Genomic DNA, 25274 nt, shown 5'->3' with positions numbered 1-25274 from the left:
CATTTCTAGCATTTGTCCAATGAATATATATTTTCCATACCACCATCATAAAAAAATTATTCTAATCTTTGTTTATATTAGAATACCTTTGTAGGTCATAAAAACTGATGGATTTGATTGTGCTTCGGAGACGTCGACTGACAAAGACCTTGATGTAACGATGATGGAGGGGGCTAAGAATTCAACGAGTTATACACAACCAAAAAATGTGCATGCAAATAATTGTTCTTTTTTGTATGTATGTTGCACATGATATAATACTCAAAAGGTATATTTCTATATATATTTAATTTTGTAGAATATGAGAGAGATGGAGATGGATTATGTCGGGGTTAAAAAAAATCATTCAGAGGGTTTTTGGGGCGACGTCATTGGAAAGGGACAAAAATTCACCATGTTTAATACAACAAAAAGATGTGCAAGTGATGATATCCCACAACAACGATGCACTCAAAATAAAGCAAACCGGCTGGAATTGCCATAAATGGCAACATTTATTTTCAACTGGTATTCCGATGAGTAAGTTCAATGATGTTAACATAACTCAAGGAAAATATTTCAAAAGCCCGTAGCAACGCACGGGCGTTCTACTAGTAGTAGAGATTTGGGCGCCACACACATGGTTTCATCGCTCATTAAATAGAATATGAAGATTCAATCTAATGCGTTGATTCCTGATCCAACGGCCAGCTGGGAGTCCTCGAGTCGTCAACACACAACACTGTACGTATCGGCCACACAGTTCACACCTCCGCGTCCGTCACGTACTCCGGCGACTCTCACCGCCGGCCCGATGGCCCCTCCGCTGCGCCGGCACCACACCCGGCCCCCCACCTGTCGTCCGCCGCCGTGCCTCCACCGCGTGACCTCGCTTCGTCCTCCTCCTGCCCCAACACCTCGTCTACCCGCTCCGCCTCTCCCAGTCTCCCTCCTCGCGCTCTCCTTGCTCTCCGCGTTGCCGTCCTCCTCCCCGCACGGCGCCTCCCTCTCCCTCTCCCTGTCCCGCGCATCCTCCTCCCAGTACGCTTCCGCATCCTCGTCCCTCTCCCACGCTTCATCCCTCTCCTCCTTCCCACCTGCCGCCACTGTCGCCACTGCCACGCTTCGGCTTCTCGCCACCTCTTCCGCCTCCGCCGCCGTCCTTCACCCGTCACTACCCGCCAGAATCACTCCGGAGTCAGGACCAATATTCGGCTTCCCACGTACCGTTCTCTGTTGTCAAGATTCATCAGCTCACCCTTGCCCGCGTCCTGTTCGATGCAATGCCGCACTCTTTGTTCTTATGAAATGCTGCAGTCTGGTGTTCGCCTGGTCCTTCGCGCCTCGCTGCTCTCCTGGTCCTAGGCCCTGTGACTGGGTCACCCTCCGCCTCTCCCACGCGGGCCTCACCTTGCTCACCGTCTGCGACTCATCCGGCATGGTCCAGGTGAGTGAGCCATTTTCGTTTTGATGTCGCTGGTGCCACCTTGGTTGTCATTGTGTTATTGCTCAAAACCTAGGGGAACATCGGTTCATGATCTCGTAGCTGCGAAGTCCTGATCATTGTGATGTACTCTGTGGAGTAGTTGCTGCTATCTTGATATTTCTTTCTTCACAAAAGTAAACACAGTAGCCAACGATGTCGTATGATCACGTAACTCACACAGGCGAACAAATATTCTCATCCCCTTTGTGGTCTATGTGAAAAGAAAATCTATGCAGTGTCTGGTTTATTGATACTAATTCTTACAAGATTACCAGTTCTAGATTTGATGTTTACTGTCATTGTTGTTCAAACTGTATAGAGATTTCAAGCCCTGGGTTTATTCTACTCTATCTGCAGGCGACAGCTCTGCCAGAATACCTTCAAGCTTACTCTATTGTGAATAGGCTGAGAGTGGAATAAGCCGAAAAGAACTGTCCCACAGTGGTTGCTGTCGAGGGGTGGTGCGGGTGTGCGGCTGTGCCCGACAGAAGCCATCAATGAAGACTGGGGCTATAGAGGTACTGACTGGTCTTTATGGTACTTTATTTAAATGTCTTTTGGTAGGAAAGAGGTAGAGTCGACTCAGCCTGGTTAGAATTTCAAATTTACACTATCTAGTATAGAAATGCTACTCTACCTTCTGCTGTGACAGATCAGCAGTAGGGTGTACGTTTTCTCCAAAAGCTGTATGTGAGGTCACTCTGTTATGTATCTGTTCCAAGTTGTAAGACTGCAGGACACTGTTACTTCCGTGGATCATAACAGAAATGGGATCAGGATCTCACTTCAAAAAATGAACTATTTTATATTTGAACCATATGCTACTCTTTGATTTGGTTCAGAATATTAATCAGAACGTTCAGTAGTAGAACATAGAAAAATAATAATACATTTATTTTTGTTATATTTCTTTTTTGGGTTTGTTGAAGCTGCTTGTCATTGTGACCTGAACCCCAAATAAAGAGTATTAATTGAAGTTGTTTGTTGTGGCCTGAACCCAAAATAAAGCGTAGTTAGCTCAGTTGGGCTGAGTATATGACTATGAATACACGATTAGCGCATCGAACTGGTTGGAGAACACTGAGAACTCGTGCTTCCCTTTTTCGCATTGTTGTCATTCATTTCTATCACCTTCACGTGTCTAGAAATTACTAATTGGACATTGCCACAAACTAACTACGCACAGTGTGTGTTTGCTACCTTCCTTTGGGACTCTATAGGAACATTTCCAACTTCACTGTGAAACTGATGTTGCTACCTCTTGAGATGATACACTCACACCACCTTGTCAATTGTTTTGGAAACTGTGTTTAAGGAGTAATACATTTTCATCTACTAGAATATGAGCACTCGAAATTCTGTAATACGCAACAAATGACATGTTTATTAGCTTATTCTGTTGTACTGTAGCTGAACACCTTTTTTCTTGCCTCACCTTGTTCCATTTCCATTCTACTTCTGTATTCCCTACCATGTCTATTTCTCACCTTCTCTTTCCGTACTTCATAGTTATATGTACTTTTCAGGACAAAGAGAAAAATGAACTTTCTGAAAAGGGAACACAAATAGTAGAGCACTGATTTTTTTGATATATTGACTGGATATTCTTCCTATAGTTGACAATAGCATATCATAGTAAATTTCACCTATATTTGCAAGAACAGATTGGTACTATTCAATGATCAAAAGAGTGGTGTCTCACGACAGTCCTTTTAACTCTTGTATAGGTTGTATGAAGTACCAGAATACTGATGTTTGGTTTTATAATCCAAAAAGGAGTGAGAGATGTAAGCAAGCACTTGAATCTGAGAAAGGAATAATGATCAAGGCAACACTAGTTGTCTGGTTCTGAGAATTTATCGTTGGGAGAGGAAATTGATGAGACTGAAATGTCATGCTTGGAGTGAAGAACCCGATGAAACTCCTGCAAAGAAAAAGTCAATGGATGTTAAACAAGTGGGGAGGAAACCTGTGTCTAAGGTAAAAGAAAAGGATTTGCAATAAGGATGATGGGAAAGAAGGCTAAATCAATAATTCTCTTGCTTTGAGCAAGAATCAACTTGCTAAGGCATCCAAGGAAAGCAAAGCTACAAGATCTGGAATACCTATCATAGTCAGTGCTACTATTTATTATCACAACATTTTCTTACATCTTCAGTAGGCTTATGTAAACAATCTATTGATCTTATGCTCCAGATCATAGAAATACCAATCTAATTTTGCTCTTCGTTTATGCTTTAATATTATTCCCATCCGAACAAATAAAAAAATATTAGATCAAACTACAGTTGGGTCAAGGGTATGTTTCGAAAATAGGGGTTACAGAACACTGCACAGAAAATAAAGACCATGCGTAAGTACTTTTCTGAAAACTTGTTTCATTTGAAGGCTTACTTTTGTTAGTTTATGCAGATAATTGTGCCCCAGCACTGTACGCTGACTTTTCTATGGCTTCTAGTACAAGAAAGGAATAGAATCAATAAATGCTTCCACTGTCTAAAAAGAGAAGGGAATCATTATCCAAAAAAGAGAAAGGAATAAAGACCCTAGCTTGCAACACCTGCTAGGTATCTCGATGATATTTGAGCACATGTATATAATGATGACACAGATGAAATCATCCCACCTATAACATTCAATAGATATGATCATACGATAGGCACACACATCCAGTTAAAGGCGGTGCATGTGAGCTGGGTGCTCAATACGGAATTACTGGAGCATTCAGTGTCTCAGCCAACAGGTATGCCTTGATACACCAATTCCAATTTTCACATATATTATATATTGCTAGGTTTTTGCTGAGCATCACGTAATTAGAGGCTATGTTGGCATTGCAACGTCATGCTGATACTACTAAATTAAGGCGCCGTTTGGATTAAGAGGTAGATAGGAAGAGTAGAAATGTGGGATTGGGATATATCCATTCAACTGCATATATGTATGTCCAAACAGCTCCTAAAAAGACTGCGAGAATTTCCCAGAAAAATAAATTTTGGATAAACATCTAAAAAATATACTAGATGGAAGACATCATCTACCTACCTACCCACATCATGCATACGACACGGTCAACATACTTGATATGTTGTTTGACGAAAGTACTTTAATCATGAGTCATGAATTCTCTGCTATCTGATGTTATTTTTCTTGCTTAATTAGTCTAGCTAGCTAGATGCAGAACATACCCTGATTGCATCTAATTATTAGAAACCGCTGATGTCCATGCAGTTGCAAATCAAGAGAGAGCCGGCTAACTAGGATTGCCAAGAGTACGCAAGTCGATCCATGGCAGAAGCTTCAAAGTTTATTACCATTATGCAACTATTCAGCGACTGGGAAATCCATGTATTGATTCTCTTGAGCTTTTGCCTGCAACTATTCCTCTTCTTCTCCGGCAGCCTTCGGCGCCGCCACGACCATAGGCTGCTTAGGATCATGACATGGTTGTCTTACCTATCAGCTGATTTCACTGCAGCATATGCTCTGGGCCTTCTTTCACGCGAGGTTGCTACCACTTCCACTATAGACAACAATGATGATCATCATAAATCAGTGCCCAGTGAAACCCCTCATCAGCTCATGGTATTGTGGGCACCATTCCTTCTTATCCATCTTGGAGGACAGGACACTGTGACTGCTTTTTCATTGGAGGACAATGAGCTGTGGTTGAGGCACCTGCTGATGCTGCTAGGCCAAGCATGCCTAGTTGTCTATGTGCTGTGGAAATGGGTGACATTGTCATACTACCAACTTTTAATCTCGGCTGCATTGTTGTTCGTTGATGGGATCATCAAGTATGGGGAGAGGATTTGGGCACTCAAGTTGGGGAGTCAGGAAGGCCTCAGGAGTTCCACTAGCACAGAAGCTAAGAAAGCATCCCTTCAATTTGGACTAGGATTCAGTACTGAAAGAAAAGAGCAGACCTATCAAGAAATTGTTAGGTATGCTCTTCTCAGGGAGCGAGGCGTGCGGGATATATTTGCTGGACGGAAACTCTTCGACATGGATGATTTAACTCGCGAGTACTTTCTGTATCAATACGATCGGGAGGTTCCGAGAGGGGATGCCCAACTGAATTTCAAGAGGGCGGAGATCGAGCTTAGCATAATGTATGACAGCCTCTACACAAAATCTCGGGTGATTCAAACAAGGTCTGGCGCCATCCTTCGGTGTGTCTCCTTCGCCTCCATAGTGGTTGCCTTTGTGTTCTACGTCAAGTTGATGGTGAGTAGTAGTGCCTATGCCGAGCAAACACCAGCAGTACACAACAGCGTCGAGTACAGAAGAAGTAAAGTTGATGTTGCCATCACCTACATATTATTCATTGGAGCAGTTTGCTTGGAAACTTGCTCATTCTTCGTTGTGATGATCATGTCACCGTTGGAGTGGCCATTGTTGGAAGCTCGAGCTGGATGGTGTCGTGTGCTGCTCACTCGAGTGGCCTGGCCTATGTTCATGAGGATCCAACCAGAGACCAAGCCGTGGTGGTCAAACTCAATGGGACAGTACAACTTCTTGAGCTCCTGCTGCAACAAAAGCAGAAGCACGGACAGAAGGTGGAGTAGCACCGTCATCATGTCAAAGATGGCAGGCGTATTTGGAGCTAGTGAGCTGTGGAACAAGATAAGCAACACCAAGCATGCCCACGTCACAAGGGAGATGAAGGAGCTTATCCACGAAACAATAGGCCATGATAGGGGGTGGCTTCCTGAGCGCATCTGCGTTCCAAGTGCTTATAGATCACTACTTGTCCTCCCCTTCGAGAAGGCCTTGCTGTCGCTACACATTTGGACAGATGTGGTGATGCACAAGGTGGCGAAGTCGGTGATGGTTAGCAGCAGTGGTCGGCTCCCGATTGACATGGCCGCCCAAGAGCAAGACCAAGAGGCAGCACAGCGGTGGCGGCGTCTTATGGATAACTGCAAGAGGCTATCTGAGTACATGTTGTACCTGCTGGTGGCGCAACCTGCCATGCTACCTGTGAGCAGCAACGTGCAGGATTTTATGGTAGCAGCGGCTGCCTCAGACTGGTCCAGGGGTGCCTCCTCCAACAGAAAGGTGCAGGATTTTATGGTAGCAGCCGATGTTGCCTCCAGAAAGGAGAATTTTCTTGAGTGGTTGCCTTCAGAATATGAGGGTCCTGGTCTGGGCTTCTGGGAGGAGCAAAGGGTGGTGCTAGAAAATCAACAGGGCATCAATGCCGAGCTGGCGATACTAGAGAAGGTGTGGGTGCGGATGCTCGTCTATGCAGCCGGAAAGTCCCGCCCGGAAGAGCATGCCCGGCGCCTGAGCACTGGGGGAGAGCTCATTACCTTCGTTTGGCTGCTGATGGCGCATCGGCGTACTGGTGACGTGGAGCGCAGTATCAGCCTTATCAAAGATGATTTCAGCGCAGGACATCTTTTCGAGCTATCTACTGCTAGCATACCATACTGCAGGCAAATTGAGATGGAGGAGTCAATTACTACTTGACTTAATTGATTGCTTCCATGCTGGTGTGGTGTGGTGGGTAAACTCAGTCCATTTTATCTGATATTTGTTCATCAATTTTGCACTGTATCTCTGCTTATAAAAATGATTACCTTTACCATTTCTTGTTTAAATGCATGCCAGCATGTATGATTGATTTGTGTGTTGATATCACGGCGCATTCACACTGAGCTAGTTTTGCTCCAACAGGAGACCCAAGGAGTGGTCTGAACAATATTGATGCACTGCACATCTATTTCAGCACAGACTCCGGCCGTCAGTTATGGAGACGTTGCTATATGTGCAAAGGGTAGTCATGACATTGCTTGCTTCATCATCGCAATAGCAACTGTCCATGGTGAGGTTAATGCCCTGTACTACGGTCCGCAGTAATAAATAAATAAATGCCCAGAAATATCAGTAGTCGGTTCTTTCAGGCCTGGTCCATTGAGGGGGTGGGGAGGTGGTGCTCGATAGGATCAGGCGGGGGTTTCCCTTCCTACTCTCTCTTCCTTGTATGATCTTTAATTCATGCTGTTTTTTTTTTTTTGGCTTGGCTAGCTAGCTGCTCAACTTGTATTGTGCCCGTGATGTTGTAATAATAGGCTAGTTGCTTATATGTATTAACAAGAAGTTGTTCGATCTTCTTTACATTTATGCCTGCTACTGCTAGCTAGCTGTTTACTTATCCTTATCAAGGCCACATGTTTTTATATATGTTGCTGAATCTTATAAGCTTGCATTGTTCTTACATGCAACTTAATTATAGCTTCATGCTTTAATCTGACTAGATGACCCGTTGCGTCAATGACGCAAAGGCCATGTGTAAGTTACTTATTGTGAGAGAATGCATTAATATATTTGTTGCTTGAAAAGAATAGCTCATGTACTATATGCAGTGAGCACATAAGATTGGAAACGATGCACAAAAGAATAGCTTATATACTATATGCGGTGAGCTCATATACTATTTTCACCATAGAAGCAGCAAGGGAAGACTAAAGTTTATATATAGCTTGCTCGGAGTTCTTCGAAAGGGGAAAGATCTTGGTCTCATTGATATGAAACAAAAGGTGGCCGTTTTAGTAACCATTGAAGCATGCTGGCCAGGATACATTGACCAAAGTCTATCAGAAACTATCTCTGGTTGCTTCGAGACGTTGCTCAAAACTATAGGAGATCCAATGTCGGTCGGAAAGATAAATATCTTTTTTAATTATCTCACATCACACTTGTTTATGTGAATAAAAACTCTTAGAGAATATAGACCTTCAAAAGGAAAAAAAACTCCTTGGGAATGGACGGTTGGGAGCGCTCGGACATGTGTATTCGTTCGGTCGCTTGCTGTTCGGGGAGAGTAAACTCTAGGTGGCTAGGGCAAACTCTCCCCTCGAAACTTCACCGGCGAGCCCGTGGATTCACCTTCCCTTTTCTACCGCTCCGTCGATCGATGATGGGGATGGGAATCTCGATGCCTTCGATTCGGTTAGTAGTTTAGGTCAGGTTTTTTAGTCCTCACAGGTCGACACTCGAGTGGATGATGGCACTACTTCTTCGAGTTTGTCTTTCAGTCCATTTGAACATAGCCGACGAAGCTCTAGCGTAGATTCCTGTCGTCTCCTTGGGGTGATGAGGTTAGGGTTTCTCGTCATGTGACGGGATTTGATGTCAGATGCTTCAGATCTAGGCAAGGGTTCAACAATGACGATTGCGGCTCCATGTATTGAACAAGGGGCGCATGCATGAAGACTTCCTGGCTAGCGTCCGCGACAGTAGTGGCTATGCGAGATGGTCTTGGAATCTCAATGTAATTTTTATATGTTTGATATGCTTTGTATTTTCAATGAACATTGATATAGATATGGATCATTTTTGAAAATAATAATTGAGTGGTAAGATTTTGACCGGTCGTCACACTTGTTTATGTGAATAAAACCTATTCCCTCCGTCTCATAATGTAAGACGTTTTTTGACACTGATGTAGTGTCAAAAAGTATTTTATATTATGGGACGGAGAGAGTACCTGAGAATAATAGACCCTTTAGAAAGAAAAGAAAAACTCCTTGGAAGTAAAGTTTTTTTCTCCCCTTGGAATAGATGGCTGGCACCTGCGAGCGCTCAGATATGCATTTTCCGGGTGGGCCACAACATTCACGGGTGCAACCGACAGTTCACGGGTGGGCAGGTGCAAGCGGCAGTGGGACACAACGTTCACGGGTGGACAGGTGCAAGCGTTGTGGGACACAATAGTTCCGCGGGAGCAAGCGGTAGTCTCCCACCAGATGAACCACCATGCACGCGTGTCTGGTGTGTATGGGTTTGGTTGTGCCCGTGTCCTCTCATGGGGACAGCCACTCAGTTCAGCTCTAGACAGAGGAGACTCGTGATTTGGATCCGCCATGTTGTTCCGGTCGTCGGTGCTGCTTCCCCGGCTGCTTCTTGGGCGGAGGAGGGAGCTCGGCTGCTTCTTGGGCGGAGGAGGGAGCTCGGTCCATCTGTTCGCCCAGCCGCCCAAATCCATGGGGGACATGTCCACGATTCAACGCCCGCCCGACGTTGTCACCAAGGTAATAAATATTCCATTCTAATCCATCCACGACTGACTGTTATTTTGATTCTCCTAAAGAAGCATATTCGCTTGATTAGCATGGTCTTCTACAGCAGTATTATGCTCATGCAAATCACCATATATAGCAGCAGCTAATTCGACTCGATCGAAAAATACTTACAAAAGGCAAGCTAACATATCATGTACAAAACTGAGATTAATTGAGAATTTTAGTTGTTTGTAAGACCTTCTATAAGATATTGATAGTTTGTTAGAACATTCAGATGTCATTTTGCTTATCAATTTTTCGGGCCGGACCACCCTGCTGTCAAATGCTAGCTCCGCCACTGCCAAGGAGGTATATAACTATCCTAGTTCTGAAATTTAAAATTGAAGTACAAAGTCCGAAGACAGTATATGTAAGAGAACTTGCAATAACTGCAAAGTTCCAAGGTCTAATACAAGAAGATGGAAATTTGCATCTGTACAAAAGATCCCTATGTTTGTCATCGGAAACACTATATACCAAAAAGGATGGCCGTGCCAAAATCATTTTATATTTATATTGAATGAGAGAAAATGATGCATTGCAATGATTCAAATTATTTTATATTTATATCATTGTAAAACCTCCTCGTCAACTACATATTATGTCTGCTATACAATGTGCATCAGGACCTTCTAGGTAAAAAGAATCAGGCAGTGCAACTATCAATTAGCTATGCGATGTTCTAACTTATAAGAAAATCAACTTTGACTGCATGTCTTATGGCAGGTAAGAGTATTCCAGAAACATGTATGTCAAAATGAAACAAATAAAGAACCATTATTGTGGTTGCACACAAAAAATATAACACAGGTATGAACGCGATCAACATTAAGGCGGAGGAAGGGGCTTTACTTTCATACCTCGGAGTAGTCTTTGGGAGGCGGATGACCCGGAGATAGGAAGCATAGACTGCAAGAAGCACAATCAGATCTATGCTTTGAGTTACCCATACTGTTGGGTAGAGAAGGAGGAACCGGAGCGAACATCACCTCGAAAAAAATGACAAGAATAATTTATTGAGAACTCCATGTAGTCAGGAGTAAGACGTTTCTGCCTCTAAATCCCAGTGACATGCCGACAAACCATTCATAAATTTTAAGTAGCACCATGCAGATTATCTGGAAAGAAAATACAAACAAACATAAGAAAATTCTCAACCTCCCCCATCCATCAATAAAGTGAGACCAACAACCACTTAGGTTAGGAGTAGCATGCTCGAGCCATGTAGCAAGTGAACCAGTAACACTGGGACTAATTCATCTATAAAAGTATGCAAACTGGTCGAGAATACAAAATCAGTTAAATAAAGATCAAGATTACTGCTAGTGTTGTGAACAAGTTCAGTCATTTTCCCATTCTCAACCTCAAGGCTCACGCGGTATGAATTTCCATTGGATAAAAAACTAATACTATGTTTTTTTTAGTTTTCCATCTCTATCTTTCCAATAAAAGATGGTGTTATCTTTTCGATGGTCTTTAGTTTTCATCTTTCAGCCTATACATGGTGCGTAAATGATTACTCAATTGCTCCTCCCTATCCAGACGAATTGATTTCAACCGCCAAATCACAGCAGAGAGGACGAACAGTGAATAAGTTGGATGGGAAGGAGTTGCAATACCTGTGGATGGGTTGGAGACAGCAAGGTCGCAGGCAAGGACACCCATCCAAGCATATGTTTATGTTTTTTGTGAAACCTGGGAAGGATGTGAAAACTGAGCTGCAAGTAAAACCATAGCTTCCTTTTGTTTAGGTTCTGCTGAGAAGTCCCATAGCATGATATCTTCAAAACAGCATGTGGTGTGCCAGTGGCATCCAAACAAAAAATTTGGAACAGGGAGAATAGAAATACACCAAAAGAGAACATCATCGTCTTTGAAATTTTTCTCACGCCTGGCCTAATTGCAAAGATATTCTTAAATGCCCATATATTTATTTAGCTAATTACTATAAGCAAGATAAGTTGACCTCATACAAAAAGCGGAAGACATTGAGTATGCTCCTATACTCTGTCAAAATTAAACTATACAAATACTATCAGTTCAAAATGTATTTTCATTGGCATCATGTCACCATTCACATCAAAGAGCCAATAGATTAGCTAACTGACACAATCCATATATTTAGCATCATGATTTCCAAAAAATCAATAAAAAGAACCTATCACCTGAAACTCAAAAGCGATAACCTCGAGCGATGATCCAAGTGTTGAGGCGTCACAAAAAACAGGGCCATTTTTTAGCCTAATTGGAGGCTGTAAAGGCCTAGTCAAAGTTTTGTTTTTGCCTGCAGGGGCAACTGTTCGCGTGGGGGCCTGGGGCGAATCGTTCGGTCCAGCTCCTCCCCTAGATCGACCAAAAACGTTCGGTGGGGTGATCGCTCGCTGGCGAACGTTTCATTCGTTCCAAGGAGAAAAAAAATCTGACGTTCCCAGGAAACTATTTTTACACTTTGCATATCTCCGTGCGTATACTAAACATGCTAACGACATCCACGCACTTGAGAAAGTAAATAATCAAACAACACTCACATGACTTGCGGAGTCCTACCGTTTCCGCTTTACCGCCCCAAAAAACAATATAATTGTTCTGCAAGTAATTACATGACATGATGATGGCTTTATCAGATATCATTTTGTGTGATTAGTGGCCATGTGCATGCCTAAACCTGATATCATGATTCATCTGCAAGACTGCAAATTCTTCCTAGACACCTAACTAAACTAAACCAACAAGTTATGGTAGTAGTCCATAGAAATAATTTAGAAAAAACAACATAAAGGAGAGCTGAAGGCAGATGGTAAAGCATCGTTACTAAGAACAGGTTACAACCCAAAAGATTCATTTATTCCAGAAATATAAGTATGCATCTCATGAGAGGAAAATAAGCTCTCTTAAGGAAAGTAGAACAACTCATAATCCCAACCGAACATGCACAAAACAGAGATCAGCCACGTAATTTTACTGCCTGATAGGTTATCATTTTTACTTTTCTTGTTTAGCGAAGAGGGGTCGCAGGTTGCAAGTAATATAACTTCATTTGTATTTCCTTGGAAAACAGAGTCAGGTGCAACCTTTATACACCACTGTCTAATATGAGTTAATGGGGAAAGGAGTAATGGAACCAATGAGCATATAAATTCTGAAATCATCCTCGACGACATCGTGTGTGGAAAATTTTACAAAGGAAAAGGGCAATCTCTTCTTTTATCATACCAGGGGTACATCAAATAATTTTCATTTGCGGACAATAGAAAAAGCCTTAACTCAACTGAAAGATGGGCAATCCAGAAACACTGATTAACATCAGCTCTATTGACTCGTGTAGTCCAGGGATCGCAAAAGTAGCTAATTCAATATCCATACTCTGAGTGTGCAATTAACAATTGTAGAGTTGGCAAGGACATAAATCCTATAGTAAAGATATTGATATCAAACAAATAAATGAACTGGGAATGAAGAAATCAGAGAAGGCGGACCTCACTGTCCATGGCTAAGCAAAACAAACTTACATGTAAAGATGTGGCATAGGTGTGCATGTCTCACCGAGCGAGATCCCTGTGGGTTGCACATAATGATGCAAGAGTAGTCTGTCTCCAGGAAACTTCAAAGCTACATGACCACACCAAAGTTGAAATCAAAATTAGTTATGTACAATAGTACAAGATGATTCTATCACTGGCAACCAATTATTCTAGGGTTTAATTAGTTCTCAGCTTACCTAATTAGTTTGGTCTGCCAAGCATTTTATTCCTACTACAGTCTTCAAGTATATCGTGTAACCAAGTTATTCATTGGTACTAAAGAAAGAACAACCTATATAAATGATCTGAGCAAAGTAGAAAAGATAAAAAATTAGTAAAAAGCAATAAATCACAATCGCCGTCTCAATCAGCAATATAAACAGTTCTACCATGATTCTACCATTTTCATCTCAATCCTTCTCTAGAGCTATTTTCCCCCAAATCTTTTTTGGCCAACAGTCTGTAGGAACATAGTGGAACTTCCCAAATCTTCTTTGGCCATCAGTCTGTGGGATAAAATGTAACTTCAATGTATAAGAGTATGACAAATAAAATAATATTTGCACATGCAAAGATGAGAATTTCTAGGAAATTAAAGGGTCAATTGTATCAAGCCTGGGTGAAGTTTAAGATGGATAGGACGTTCCATGTGAGGTCAGCTCTATACAAAGCATGATCATACATTATCCTATCAATTTGAATGACCTACAAAGAGGAAGCACATATTGTACACAGACCAAACAGTGGCTTGAGAAATGAAACACCTTATGATATACAGCATAGAGTCAGAGATGATGACTGAACTTACATATCTTTTGGAAGTGTCGATTCATCAGTATTTGAATACAGAAACAATGAGCCACTACTCTCAAGTCTCAACACTCAGAACTTCGAGAGAAGATACGTGTGTTCATTTGTAATTAGTAATCATGAAGATGCCCACACACACACCTGGTTGAACAACATTAGCAGCTTGTGATATGCCAATCAGGATACCTCACAAAATATTCTCACAATGCCTCGATCAGTATTTATGCAAACCAACAACCGCCACATTATTTTCTCACCTGCAACTTGGGAGCTGCAGGCCGCCGCCGTCGACCACCGCTACGCATCTTGGCTGCATTTATGAATCAAATTCTTAGAACCCTTGGTATACTGCTATCTCGCAACATCACCTGCAACTTGGGAGCAGGCTGCCGCCGTCCACCACCGCTCTGCATCTTGGCTGCATTTATGAATCGAATTCTTAATGTCCTTGGTATATTGAACACAATTTCATTCAAAGTGCATAACATGATCTATGAACACAATTTTATTCAAAGCATATGAACCAAATTGACTACTGCTTCAACCATTCAACCAATTACTGCCACCATATTCTAAAGTTAATCTAGAAAAGTGGCTGCATAGAGCTAGATCCCAAAATAATCACATGAAGAAAGAAAAACTACTTTTATGCAGAAGATGGTACATCGTCTCTTCATACCTCACCGTGGAACACCTCACCAACAAATTCGGCTCGGAGAGAAAGAGAGAGGGGGGGGGGGTTGAAGCTCACCTTGGTGATGGCGGCAGATGTGGTCGTCGTCCCTCGATGCGCAGCTCCCAAAGCCAGGACACCGTTGGTCCAAGCCGCTGTCGTCCGCGTCCTTCCAGGCCGATGACCCTCTCACGTCAGCGAACACACCTCCATCTCCTTTTCCCTCTCTCTTTCACCCTCCTCTCTTTCCTTTCCTCTCTCCATGGCGCTGCATCAGATCGAACGCCACTGCCATCGCCCTTGGCGTGCAGGTCGTTGCCGCCGCCGCCTCCATCGAAACGAATGCAGGCGAAGAAAGCGACGAGCGATGGCGACGAGAGAAGTGGGGGGAGGGGAGGAGGGGAAGCAGGGCTCCAGCGACGGGTGATGGCGGCGAGAGAAGGGGAGGGGAGGGAGAGGAGAGGACACAGGGCTCGAGGGGATTGGTGGCTAGGTTTTTACCGTGCGAACCCCACTCTCTATGCGGATCCCCTCTTTTCACACGCAGCGTACACGCGAGACACACCGCAAAACTGGGCCAGTGAGAAAAGGAGGCCCACCAGTCATTCACTTATGCAGGAAAGCACAATGTGCAGATGGACGAGTGGCTGGATTTTTGACAGCACCGTAAAAACGAGCCAGCGAGGCAGATCGAGCGTACAGGAATCATTCGAAACGGAGATGGCGCTGGGATGGCGGGTACTCTAGCAGCTTTTATATGTTAGACTAGATGAAAAGTGCGGCTTGCCGCACCCCGCACCCTTGCCGGGTGCGGTCACATACACAACTTGACAGTTTCAACTTTGATAGGTTGACATGATGGAAGGGAAAAGTGCGCGCGTTTAGAACATCATACCAAAAGCAAAAAAGAATGGCATCACACAATAACTTATTTACAATGCAGTGACAGTTATATCCAACTTGGTAGAACACAATTCATATTCGATTCAGGTTGTTACATGATTAGCAAAGCACGATGGCAGCACCCACCCAGTCCACTACTGGTTATACAGAATATATTCCACATACTGAAGGAAATATAGACCATTGATTCCATCATTTGAATTTCTCAAAGAAAGATATAGGAGGACTAAGCCCTAATAACAGTGATGGTTTGGTTAATTACATCACTTTGAGGATGTCATACAAAATGTCACATGATATACCAAAAGCAAGTCCTAACAGTAGCCTAAGAGAACAGATATACATTGTTCTTCTGTCATATGGGCAGTGTATTGGATAGCTCTGTCTGAAGATCTTGCTTGTCGAGGTGTTGTCCGAAAGACCTGTTGATAGAATTCTAAAGAGATGAGTGAACCTAGAATGGAAACAAATAGCACTAGTAACACTATCATACCACTATTTGATCAAACCAAAAAGGATGTCCAAAAATATTAGATATGAACATGTATAAATGTTGGAAAATCTCAAAATCAGCTTAGCTCACCGCGGCAGTTCCACTTATCTCTTCTTATGTTGTAGCAGCAGGAACAAAATAATTTGCAAAGTAGTCGAACATGGTTGAAAACCATCAGAAACAGAGAGTTCTAGCAACTGAATTCTCACAAGAATAATACTACATGACACTGCAACAAAATTATTCAAATCGAATATTATAAAGTTTTTGGCATAACCAGGAGGTAAATGCCAAGCTATTGGTATGCTTACATATCTAAGCATGGTATAACCAAAGGAACATAAAAACAAAATAACTATTTTTTTTGAAGATGAAGAGTGATATAGAAGAGCACCATTTTCCAATAGAAGGGAGGAGTCGAGCAATGGCATCACATCAAAAACCAAAGTAGAAAGGATTGTTGAGAATGGATCTTACACTACATCATTGGAATATATATCCAGAACTTTAAATTTCTTTATATACTGGTTCAGAGTTGTAAGTCCAAATGATGGTGCTGCATCATAAAGGAAAATCAAACCAAACCTGCAAATGGACCTGAAAGTGATCATAATTAGTACCAAACCTGGACTCGTCAGTCAAAATCCTTTGAGTGAGGAGTATCTCTTTGGCATGAGAATCTTGTGCCTCTTTGCCATTCTTTCTTGTCTTCTAATCATATATGGTTTATAATAACAGGTTATGAGGACATCCCCCCTCCATGGAACCTAGCTAGACCACTAATTCCAAAGAAGCCAACACCAAAAATCCCGTCTTTGGAATCTACCTAGACCACTGATCCAAAAAATCAAAAGAAGAATGATACAAAAGCCCTCTTCCTTGCAACCTACCTAGACCACTGATTACAAACAAGCGAGCTAATTGAATTCTCTTTAGTTGTACACTGTTTGATAGCCTAAGTAAGTTTGTTAGCACTATGCTGCTAAAGTAAGTTCTTCGCCAACATATAAAAATTGAAAATGACTAAGAAAAGAATATATGAATATTCTGAATTGGTGTATTGCTAAAGAAAGTTCTATCACATAAATAAAAAGGCCCAGGGAGAAAAAACAGTCATGCTGCAAGTGTAGATTGATTCACACTATTGCTGCATACTTAGTCCACACTATTGGGAACACTCACAGGCGACACCATGATATAAGAAAAAAAAAGTACAAACACTACTACATAATTTCACAGGGCAAGACCTATACAGAAAAGTACATATATGTACATCCTTTCTACAACTTGCGATCTTGTCTTATAAACCTCAATCAAATGAAACCTGACAAATAGAAAACAAAGAGAGGGATATATCTCACCCAGCAAAACAATTGATTCACCACACCAAAATAATTACTTTTCATCTCCATGACAAAGCAGAATTGCCTGAAAAGCTATGTCTATATTTTACACAAGCAACATTGATAAAAGTGGAAGCTCCAGTTCACCTACAATAGACAGATATCCTAACATGGACTAAAAATATATAATACCAAAAGGCTTACCAATCCTTCAATTTTTGAGAAGACTGATAATATACAGAAAGAAACAAAATTTGCGTGGGTGCTATAACTAAAATTATCCAAACTGGTCACCAAAGAGATGGTCAAAGCTCCATATTAAGAAAATCAAGAAAATGCTTGATCTTCAATATGAAAATCAAGAAAATGCTTCATCCTAAAATGCACATTCTAGAAGAACATCTATATGAAGTATGCACCAAATTTTCACCACTGCAACTTCCAGAGAGTTCTGTATCGAAATTAGATAGTATCTGCAGAAGTGCAAATACCGTCTTGGTTGCTGCACGTTCATATGGTCTAGTTGGGCTTGTTAGGGTCAGCATCAAGGTATTTAATATGTCTATCTGAACCCAACATGTATGTAAATGCCACAAGGACTGTTAATTGTGAATTCTTGCTTACCAAACTATCATGATGTCATATTATCACAACTACAAGGGCTGTTAATTGTGAATTCTTGCTTATCTATGGCTCCTTAACATTGTTTGGTAGTCCATTATGCATCGGGAAACCATATTGAGAGGGAGTCAAGGGCCAAATCATTGAGGGAGTTAACTGTTTTTCCTTAATTGTACTATTAGGAGCACTGTGTAAAACTGGACCACTTCTTGGATGACTCGCGGTTTAAGCATACGGCTCGAATTAGGTCCTGGCAAAAACAGTAGCTTTGTCAACAATCAGAATATCCTAGAAATTTGTTTAGTTATTTGGCCAACAAACCCAAAAAATCATGTACCTTAAATTCCCTTTTCTCTTGCCTGGCCGAAGGTCACTGACCATCACGTGCATCGACCCATTTTTCTGCAAGCCTCACGAGGATAACAATGTATGGAGTATGCTTGTGCACAACAGGATCTTTGTCGCATATGTCGATCGACCTTGCAAATCTGAGAGTCAATAGCAAGTCAGCAATGAATATTTCCCTAAGAACGAAATAATTATCATGCAACTTGTTCTGCTAATAATCAAGATACAAATATATTCTTACTGCTTGAGTTCAGTCCAGAGATAACATTCCATAAAAACGAACTGATCGTTGGCATTGTCCACTCCATCGATCACGTTGATGCTAACCACATGTACATTACTTGCCTTAACTGAATACTGATCCCACTGTTAACTGAATATTGGCCCTAGTGTTAACTAATATGCTAAACTGAATATTGATCCTAGAGATTGCTTGCACACAATCCTTGGAGATTTATACTGGAGTAATACATTTGTCCTTGTGTTTGAGATACGGTGAAACTATAATCACAGAGAATGGTTGAGTGTATTGGAGATACAGTCAAGCATTAATTCACTGGACCATAGAAATACCAGCATCCAGTTTAAATTTCTCAGAAAATGGAGTGCAATTTAGCCTGACCATTAATCTACACATAATGTTGTAGATTAAGCCTCACCGTTAATCTCTACAGAAAATGTTGTAGATTCTCACAAATTATCTTTAAACTTTTAAATTGGTTGCTCTTATGGGCTTTATATGAGAACCAAGTGCTACTACTACTTTTGGAATCTAATGTATATGCATTCTAAATTCAGTTTACTTTAAATCTTCAGTACAGTCGGTGACAAATTCAGTACAGTACTGAGAACATTTAGAACACTAACTTTAATGTACAATCGAAGACAAATCTTCAGTAGTTCAGTTAACCATTAACTTACTGTAACATAGGGGTATTTTACTGTAACCAATATCCAGTGAACCACTAACTTCTGTAACCAGTGACAGACATTAACACTAACTTACTGTACCCACAAGCTTAGTGAATTTTTGACTTCAGTAGTTGGGAACCAACACTGTATAAAAACACAGATTTGACAGTACTCAGGCAGCATACACTAACCATCCTCCTTTGATCTTTCGTCATCTCCCGGTGACCTCCTCTTTTGTCTCCGCCGAGCTGCTGCACGCACACGCAAAGACATGTATGTTAAGACATAGAAAACATGGATCAGAGAGAAAGAGAAGGGGGGAGCATGAGTGTTGAGAAGACATGGGTGAATATGAGGATGGAACGCAGGTGAGACCTGGAGAGGAGGGGGGCTGGATCCGCCGATCCTCCTCGCCTTCTGAAAAAGGCAGAGCGCCTTCCACCGGACGGCTGCACCCAAGGTGACGGCGACATGCTCCTTGTCGAACAAAGCACCGGCAGCTTGGGAATCAGTTGCTCCTGCTCGAGGACGCAGGGCTGCACGGTCGAGCCATAACACAGCAAGGACTCCCATGGAGATAACCAAACTTGAGAATAAACAGAAATTGCTCTATTTTTCTAAGCCAAGAAGGTGCACAATCAGAACCATGATCACGTAGTGTTTTCTCAAACCAATTAACAACAAAGAGTAATCAGCAGCTAGAAGGTGATTCACTAACATAGGATATGCACATGAGAGACTTGTTATAGCATAAATCATGAGACTAAGAGCACCAACATAGATCGATTTTTTGTCCAAAAAAACCACCTACCGAGACGAATTGACAAAAAAGATCACCTTTAGATCAAATAGTCAGAAAAGACCCCCTTGACCGTGCGGCAGGCGCGCCAGGCGACACCTGTCACCTGCCGCCACGGCGCGAGGCGGCACAGTGCAGATTACAGAAATTCCACACTGTGACGGAACGGAGACGGTCCCATGGGCCATGCCGCCGCTGCGTGAGGCGGCCGGTACTGTGCATGGGGCGCGCGACGAGACAGCTCTGGTCAGCTTTGGCGTTTTATGCCGACAGTGCCCGTGTTGGCTCTGGAATCTGCTCGTTGTTCCCTTCTTTATATGAGGCAGCCCGGCTCATTCCTTTGTGCGCTCACTCTCTCCTCTCTGTTCTAAGTAACCTAGCACACTGAGAACTCAAATAGCTACTTTAAGTATGATTTTGAACGATTTGAAGGCCGATTCAAAAGATGTTTTAGTTGAACAAAAGATAGACCAAGGTCAGATCTATCCATTTTTGTTGGTTTCATTCGCATGTATATTTTTGTTCTGTTTGATTGGTTCCTAAGTATGTATTCTCTGTTTTTTATATTATTTGACAATGTGGACTCATTTGGAGCTTCTGTGCTAGGATTTGCCGTGCGAAGTGAACTACGAAGGTGAAGATCGAGATATGAGCTTTGCATTACATAGATTTTTTTTGTGCATGCACGGTGGAAATTAGTTAGAGCAACTCCAACGCGACGACCCAAACGGATGACGATTTTGTCTGCCTTTTGTCTGTTTGGGTTGACCCGGCAGACATCCTCGTCCGCTTTCGCGTTTGGTTCGACGCATGCGCCCAACGCTGGCCAACCCATTTTTATGATGCGCGAAAAAATAGAACACAAATATTTCAAAAATGAAAAACATTAATTAAATATTAATGCCGGCCACAAAGGACGGCGAGAGTTCATGCGTCCACATTTACATTAATTAAAAATTAAAAAAACTAAACTACGAGGTGGCACGTTGCCCAGGGCGTCCTCTTCATCGTCGTCGGGGCCGGTTGGGTTGATCAACGTCGGTGCGGGGTGACGCCGTGTTCCAGGCGGTGGCGACGTCGTCCGCCGCATGCTCGGATTAAAAACGACCGACCGTCGGCGCTGACGTGTTGGCCCGAGGTGGGCGGTCGTTATAAATTAAGCTGGCCGCGATTCTTGGACGGCCGCTAGATGGGGATGCGGCGGGCACCGGGAAGGTGTGCGAGGCATCCGCTTCGTGTCCGCGCTGACGCATTTGGGCCGCAAATGGGTCAGCGCGGACACGTTTTGCTAATGGGTCAGCGCGTTGAGCCTCCACTTTTGTCCGCATCGACCCAAACGAACGGCGGCGGAAGAAAATTGCATTTGGTTCTTCGATCTCCATTTTGAGGTGATGACCATGTTCATGCAAGTGCTATTTTGATGCAGTTGATAGAAAAAAAATCCGTGGCTAACATTTATGTTCATGTGATAATAGGTTGACTCCGTCGATATATTGCCGGTGATATGTTCATGCTGACGGATACTTTTTTAAACTTTTGTGACGCTTAATTTTGTGCAGAACGACATTCATATTGAAGCTAAGGTATAAATAGCGCCGTGTAATATTGTGAACATTTTTTATATTGATGTATTGTTGTGAATGATGTCACCGCTGGTAGGGCTCGAAGTTCGGTTAATATGGTTAATACGATTCGGTTTATTCGGTTTTTTCTAATTTCATTTTATTGAAATGGCCACCGAAATAATCACACAGAAATTAGCAACCGAACCATAATAATCAAAATATATTGGTTCGGTTTATTCGATTAACAGACCAAAAACATCATGCATGTGAACGATACCTACAAAAATGGACAGATCTGACCTTGTTCTATCTTTTACTCAACTAAAACATCTTTTGAATCGGCCTTTAAAACGCTCAAAATCGTGTTCAAAGTAGCTATTTGAGCTGTTCTTCTCAATGTGCTAGGTTACTTAGAGCAGAGAGGAGAGGAGTGGGCGCGCAAAGAAATGAGCTTCCAGAGCATACACAGGCAGTGTCGGCATACATAAAACGCGAGAGCTCACCAACTGATAGCCAGCAGAGCTGTCTCATCGCAAGCCGCCGCCTCACACAGTGGCGGCATGGCCCATGGGACCGTCTCCGTTCCGTCGCGGTGTGGAATTCTGTAATCTGCAGCGTGCCGTCTCACACCATGGCGGCAGGGGCTGCCGCCTTGCACCGTGGCGGCAGGGGCTGCCGCCTTGCGCCGTGGCGGCAGGTGCCACGTGTCAGCTGGCGCGCCTGCCGTCACGGTCAAGGGGGTCTTTTCTGACTATTTAATTTAGAGGTGGTCTTTTTTGTCAATTTGTCTTGGCAGGTGGTCTTTTTGGACAAAAAATTACATAGATCTGCAGATACTCTTTCTAGTCCTCTTCCTAATTTTTTCGTCTGCTAAATCAACATAGAAGAGAAATAGGAGCTTACCCATCTTCTTCTTCCCAACAACTCTGGAGGACTGCATCTCTGCCCCTTAGGATCCACCCCCCTACAAATGACAAAATCAACATATCAAATCACGAGCAGACGAACTGGTAAATCCGTGCGAGAAGGAGAGGGGGGATGGGAAAGTGGTGAGGGCACTCAGTGGTGGCTTCACATGGCGGATTGGAAGCTGCTCACCTCAGGTCGTCTTCTTCCCGGAGGTGCAGTAACTCGAGAACCATGGTCCGCCACTCCTTCAGCCGACGGCGACGCCACTAGGCAGATCCGCTGCTCCTCCCGGTGATGAACACGTGATAGAGGAGGAGTAGCGGGGGAGGGGGAGGTGCGCTCCTGCCACTGGGTGGTGGTGGAGGCGGCCAGAGTTGACCTCTCGACGGCGGCTGGCCGGAGTTGCGGGAGAGGGGGTCGTGGGCGGCGGGGCGGGAGGAGCAGCGGATCCGACGCGCCCAGACTTGTAGCAAAATGGATCCGGCAACCGCTGCGTGGCGCCCATCTCCCCGACGCGGGTGCCCGCATCGCCCACGCCTCGGGTAGGTGCCAGCGATGGTGTGGCAGCGATGGACGGGGAGGATGGCTGGCGGCGGCGGCGGGCGGGAGGACGGGAGGAAGAGGCGAGGAGCTGTGCGAGTGCGGGAGAGGCGGCGGCTAGGTCTCCGCCACGGGAGCGGCCGCATTTTATACCCCCCTATGCGAAATGACCAAAATGCCCCGGTGAGGGCACGGTATTTACCTTCAGTTGCAATTGGAATTTTATCCAACGGCCCGCAATGATCTGGTAAATATCTGACGCCTCACGTGAGCCGAGCCCGAGATCCGACGGCCGGAATCGCATCAGGAAAACGATCGAACGGTCCAGAATCCAAACGCACGGGGAGGCTCCATTTTGTTCCAGACTCTAACAATGGGATTCGCGGTTGCGTTTTGAACAATTTATACCTAGTTATTGGGCAAGCTAGGTTCCTTTTTCCAATGGATGTAATACGAGCCTTTTGATGTATTCTTGGACAGGGAGATGTCAGTATTACTGTTGTTGGATAGGAAGACATCACTGCTGGACTGCTGCAGGTACGACCAGCTGTTGGGACAAATATGGAGCGAAAAAGTTGCCAAGGAAAATATGCATGTTCCTTCGGAGATTAGGACAGCCTTTCCACTTCTCAACCTAAAGCGCAGAGGAATTGATTTGGATAGACTAGTACAAATGCCCGTGCGTTGCAACGGGAGAAACAAACTCTCGCACACCCTAGCGAGCAATCCATGTTGTCACTTCTCCTCTTTGGCATCATTGTCGATGGTGGTCACTTGTGTAACTATTTACGAAAAAGGTTATCAATCCCTATGCGGTGAACTAGGTCATTACACTCTACCATGGCGATTTCATGAGTCCCTCCCTACACTAACTTGCAATTCTTTGTGCGTAGCAACCGTCACATTCACTTCATGTGGTTCAACACCAATCATATCTTTACATGTCATGCGGTGCATTTCCTTGTTTACCACACACAATAATAATTTTATTGACCACAGACAATAATAATTATTAGTGTAAATAATGTTAAGGTATGAGGTTATCAACTTGCCGACCGAACATAAGCTGCATACACCTTTTCTTTCTGCTCATATTTGTGAGCAAACTGGACCAACTTCTTGAGGCGGCTTATTAATTTCAGTTCATAGACATATATAAATTGGTCCGACGAGTTATAAGAAAGCGAGTTGGGATAATTCAATAACCGAACTAATTAATTTCTTTGTGTTAGTTAATTGCATGCCATGTCTGGGTAATTCCTTTGCGCAATATTTTTTAGAAAAATCTCCTTCCTTATCTGATCACGCCCCGGTAGTATTTCGTCTTAGGATATTCTCTTTCCTCATCTGATCACGCCACCATGGTATTCCTTCCTTTTTCCAAAACTCTCCTTTTCTTCTTTGTACCCACTGGTATTATAATTCCTTAGGGTCATTATTATTCTCTCCTTCCTTATTTAAGCCCGCTGATCGCGTCACACATTTAAGAACAAAAAAAAAGATCACGTCACACATCCCATCCCATTAAATCTAAGCCACATATGTCAGCCCACCTTTGTTTCGTACTTCTCAAGGCTGCTTACTGATCTTGAATCACAAACAAATATAAATTGGGAGTAGAACATGTAAAGCAGCGAGGTGGTACTATTTAATAAGGGAACAATCCTGGTATTTCACACAATGATGTCCTAGCATGATTGGTTGCGTCCTTTGGTCTTGACATGCAACGTCTGGAGTTTGATTGCTCGTGAAGACGCTTTTTTTTTGTCTGGGCTGGCTCCATGTAATATTTCTGCCTAGGCCGATTTTGTTGTTGTTATGTGCTAGTAGAGTAGGCCCAATAGCTAAAGCTCCGGCCAAGGCCCAGCGAGGCGATCCAGATGCAAAGTTGGATCGAGACTTCTGTAATTACCGTGACGGAACGTACGTGAACGTGAAAATCAACAAAGCGAGCGTACGTGGAAAAAACTTTTAAGCGGGACGAAACCAAGAATATCACCTCCCTTTAATAGTAGGTATAGATATAGATATTGTTGTTGTTATGTGCTAGTAGAGTAGGCCCAATAGCTAAAGCTCCGGCCAAGGCCCAGCGAGGCGATCCAGATGCAAAGTTGGATCGAGACTTCTGTAATTACCGTGACGGAACGTACGTGAACGTGAAAATCAACAAAGCGAGCGTACGTGGAAAAAACTTTTAAGCGGGACGAAACCAAGAATATCACCTCCCTTTAATAGTAGGTATAAATATAGATATAGATATAGATATAGATATAGACTTGACGAGAGCGACAGTCATATCTTTC

At 43.2% G+C, this 25274-nt stretch overlaps 1 protein-coding gene and 2 long non-coding RNA genes across 4 annotated transcripts; 1 reads left to right on the top strand and 2 right to left on the bottom strand.

The window, feature by feature from the left end:
* Positions 1 to 748: 748 nt before the first annotated feature.
* On the top strand, positions 749 to 7658 carry LOC119325704. Of its 2 annotated transcripts, XM_037599421.1 has the most exons (6): positions 749 to 1426; positions 1823 to 1983; positions 3193 to 3578; positions 3878 to 4208; positions 4697 to 6973; positions 7148 to 7658. In XM_037599421.1, exon 5 carries the CDS (start codon positions 4754 to 4756, stop codon positions 6938 to 6940), a length of 2187 nt encoding a protein of 728 aa, XP_037455318.1. In that variant the 5' UTR covers positions 749 to 1426; positions 1823 to 1983; positions 3193 to 3578; positions 3878 to 4208; positions 4697 to 4753; the 3' UTR covers positions 6941 to 6973; positions 7148 to 7658. The 2 variants fall into 2 exon arrangements, with proteins under 2 accessions (XP_037455318.1, XP_037455319.1); XM_037599422.1 differs by lacking the exons at positions 749 to 1426; positions 1823 to 1983; positions 3193 to 3578; positions 3878 to 4208 and having other exon boundaries at positions 4694 to 4813; positions 4944 to 6973.
* A 2581-nt stretch (positions 7659 to 10239) lies between these two features.
* On the bottom strand, positions 10240 to 13348 carry LOC119326203. Its single transcript, XR_005157842.1, has 5 exons — positions 13253 to 13348; positions 13044 to 13143; positions 11154 to 11252; positions 10524 to 10652; positions 10240 to 10443 (listed from the first exon to the last, which is right to left on the bottom strand). It is a non-coding gene; the product is annotated as an uncharacterized LOC119326203 (long non-coding RNA).
* A 4964-nt stretch (positions 13349 to 18312) lies between these two features.
* On the bottom strand, positions 18313 to 19549 carry LOC119324213. The gene is made up of 3 exons (XR_005156813.1): positions 19534 to 19549; positions 19350 to 19409; positions 18313 to 18386 (listed from the first exon to the last, which is right to left on the bottom strand). It is a non-coding gene; the product is annotated as an uncharacterized LOC119324213 (long non-coding RNA).
* Between the last annotated feature and the right edge of the window lie 5725 nt (positions 19550 to 25274).

Source organism: Triticum dicoccoides, chromosome 6B, assembly GCF_002162155.2.
Source record: "Triticum dicoccoides isolate Atlit2015 ecotype Zavitan chromosome 6B, WEW_v2.0, whole genome shotgun sequence".
NCBI classification, from domain to species: Eukaryota; Viridiplantae; Streptophyta; class Magnoliopsida; order Poales; family Poaceae; genus Triticum; species Triticum dicoccoides.
Note: the sequence above shows the minus strand (reverse complement) of the source record. Positions and strands in the feature narration are given on the sequence as shown.